The 1640-nt window shown below is 24.9% G+C and overlaps 1 protein-coding gene across 1 annotated transcript; it reads left to right on the top strand.

The window, feature by feature from the left end:
* The first annotated feature begins 700 nt into the window (after positions 1–700).
* Positions 701–1512, top strand: LOAG_19124 (hypothetical protein). The gene has a single exon (XM_020451778.1). It carries the CDS (start codon positions 926–928, stop codon positions 1253–1255), a length of 330 nt encoding a protein of 109 aa, XP_020304417.1. The 5' UTR covers positions 701–925; the 3' UTR covers positions 1256–1512.
* Positions 1513–1640: the final 128 nt, after the last annotated feature.

Raw genomic sequence — 1640 nt, 5'->3', positions numbered from 1 at the left:
ATAGTATTACTTTATTTTAGTTTATTTAATGTGTTAATTTTTTTATCCACTGGTTAGTTTTTTTGTTTGTTTAATTAGTGTTCCAGAATAATCGGCTATACATTTTAATTTTTAACTCTATTTATTGTAGTATCTTTTTTTGTTTTATTTTTTTTATATTATTTTTGTAAAATGTTTTAATTTTATTATATTTTTAAAGATATTGAAAATTTGTTTGTTGAACTGGATTAGTACCCAGGTAATCAAAATTTATTAATTCGGGAGTAAAGTTTTGTTTAAACCGAAAAAATATTGACTGACTTTAGATTTTTCTTTGGAACATGTGTATGGAGAGTCCTCTTTCTTAGTGAGTTTTATTGGCACATGTATGATTGTTTAGTTTTTATGTTATTTTGTGATGCTTTTTTTTGTTTAATTGAAAAACAGATATATATTTGGTTTATAAGCTTGTTAATCATGTGTTACTATTATTAATTTTTTTTTGGATCTTTTTTTTAATATTTTGTGAAATTGGAAAAGAAAGTAATTAAATTTTGATATTTTGATGAATTTAATAAATAAAGTGGTACAAACCATCCGTCAATGGCCTAAAGGGGCGTAAGTTGTAGTATGGTAGAGGTAAGGAAACTTGTCTCTATTTTTTTAAAAAGTATTAGTTTATATAGAATAGAGAATTGTAAATTCTTGGGATTTTACTTTGTTTATTTTTTATTATTTTGGTATTATAATTATAATTGTTTTTATTTTGCAAGCTGTGGCGTTTTTGGTTGTGTTAGAGCGTCATTTTTTGGGTAGTTCTCAATGTCGTATTGGTCCTAATAAGGTTGGATATTCTGGGGTTTTTCAGGCATTGTTTGATGGTTTAAAATTGTTTAAGAAGGAGCAGGTTTTGTTTTGTTTTTCTTCTTGGATTTCTTTTTTGTTTATGCCTATTTGTGGTTTTGTTCTAATAGTTTTTTTTTGGTTTACTTTACCTTATTTTTTTATTTTTTTGTCTTTTGAGTATTCTGGAATTTTTTTGTTCTGTTTAATAGGTGTTTCTGTATATTTTGTTATGTTGTCTGGTATTTTTAGAGGTGGTAAGTATTCATTTGTTGGTGGTATACGTTCTTGTGCTCAAAGCTATTCTTATGAGATTGCATTTTCTGTGTATTTGCTTATTTTTTTATTGTTTAATAAGGGTCTTTGTTTGTCTTTTAGTTTTTGTTTGTTTTTTTTTATATTTTTTTTCCTTTTTTTGTTTAGTTTTGATTGATTTAGCATCGTGCTCCTTTTGATTTTTCTGAATGTGAGAGCGAGTTGGTTAGTGGTTTTAATGTTGAATATTCTAGAGTTGGTTTTGCTGGTTTGTTTTTAGGTGAATATGGTAATTTATTATATTTTAGTTGTTTAACTTCTAGTTTATTTTTCAATATGAGTTTTTTGTTTTTTTATTTTATTGTTTGTTTTATTGTTTTTTCTCGTAGAGCTTATCCACGTTTTCGTTTTGATATGTTAATGAGTATGTGTTGGGTTGTTTTTTACCTTTTGGGTTTTATATTTTTGGTTTATCTTTTATTTTTTTATGTTGTGCTTATTTAGTTTAATTTTGAATAATATTTTGAAAAGATATAGGTTTTTAGGCGATTATATTATTATCT

This window comes from Loa loa (genome assembly GCF_000183805.2).
Source record: "Loa loa unplaced genomic scaffold supercont3.1869, whole genome shotgun sequence".
In the NCBI taxonomy this organism is placed as follows: Eukaryota; Metazoa; Nematoda; class Chromadorea; order Rhabditida; family Onchocercidae; genus Loa; species Loa loa.
Note: the sequence above shows the minus strand (reverse complement) of the source record. Positions and strands in the feature narration are given on the sequence as shown.

What these genes read in the sequence shown, in the direction of transcription:
- LOAG_19124 (XM_020451778.1), top strand. Translation starts at nt 926, where the DNA reads ATGCCTATTTGTGGTTTTGTTCTAATAGTTTTTTTTTGGTTTACTTTA.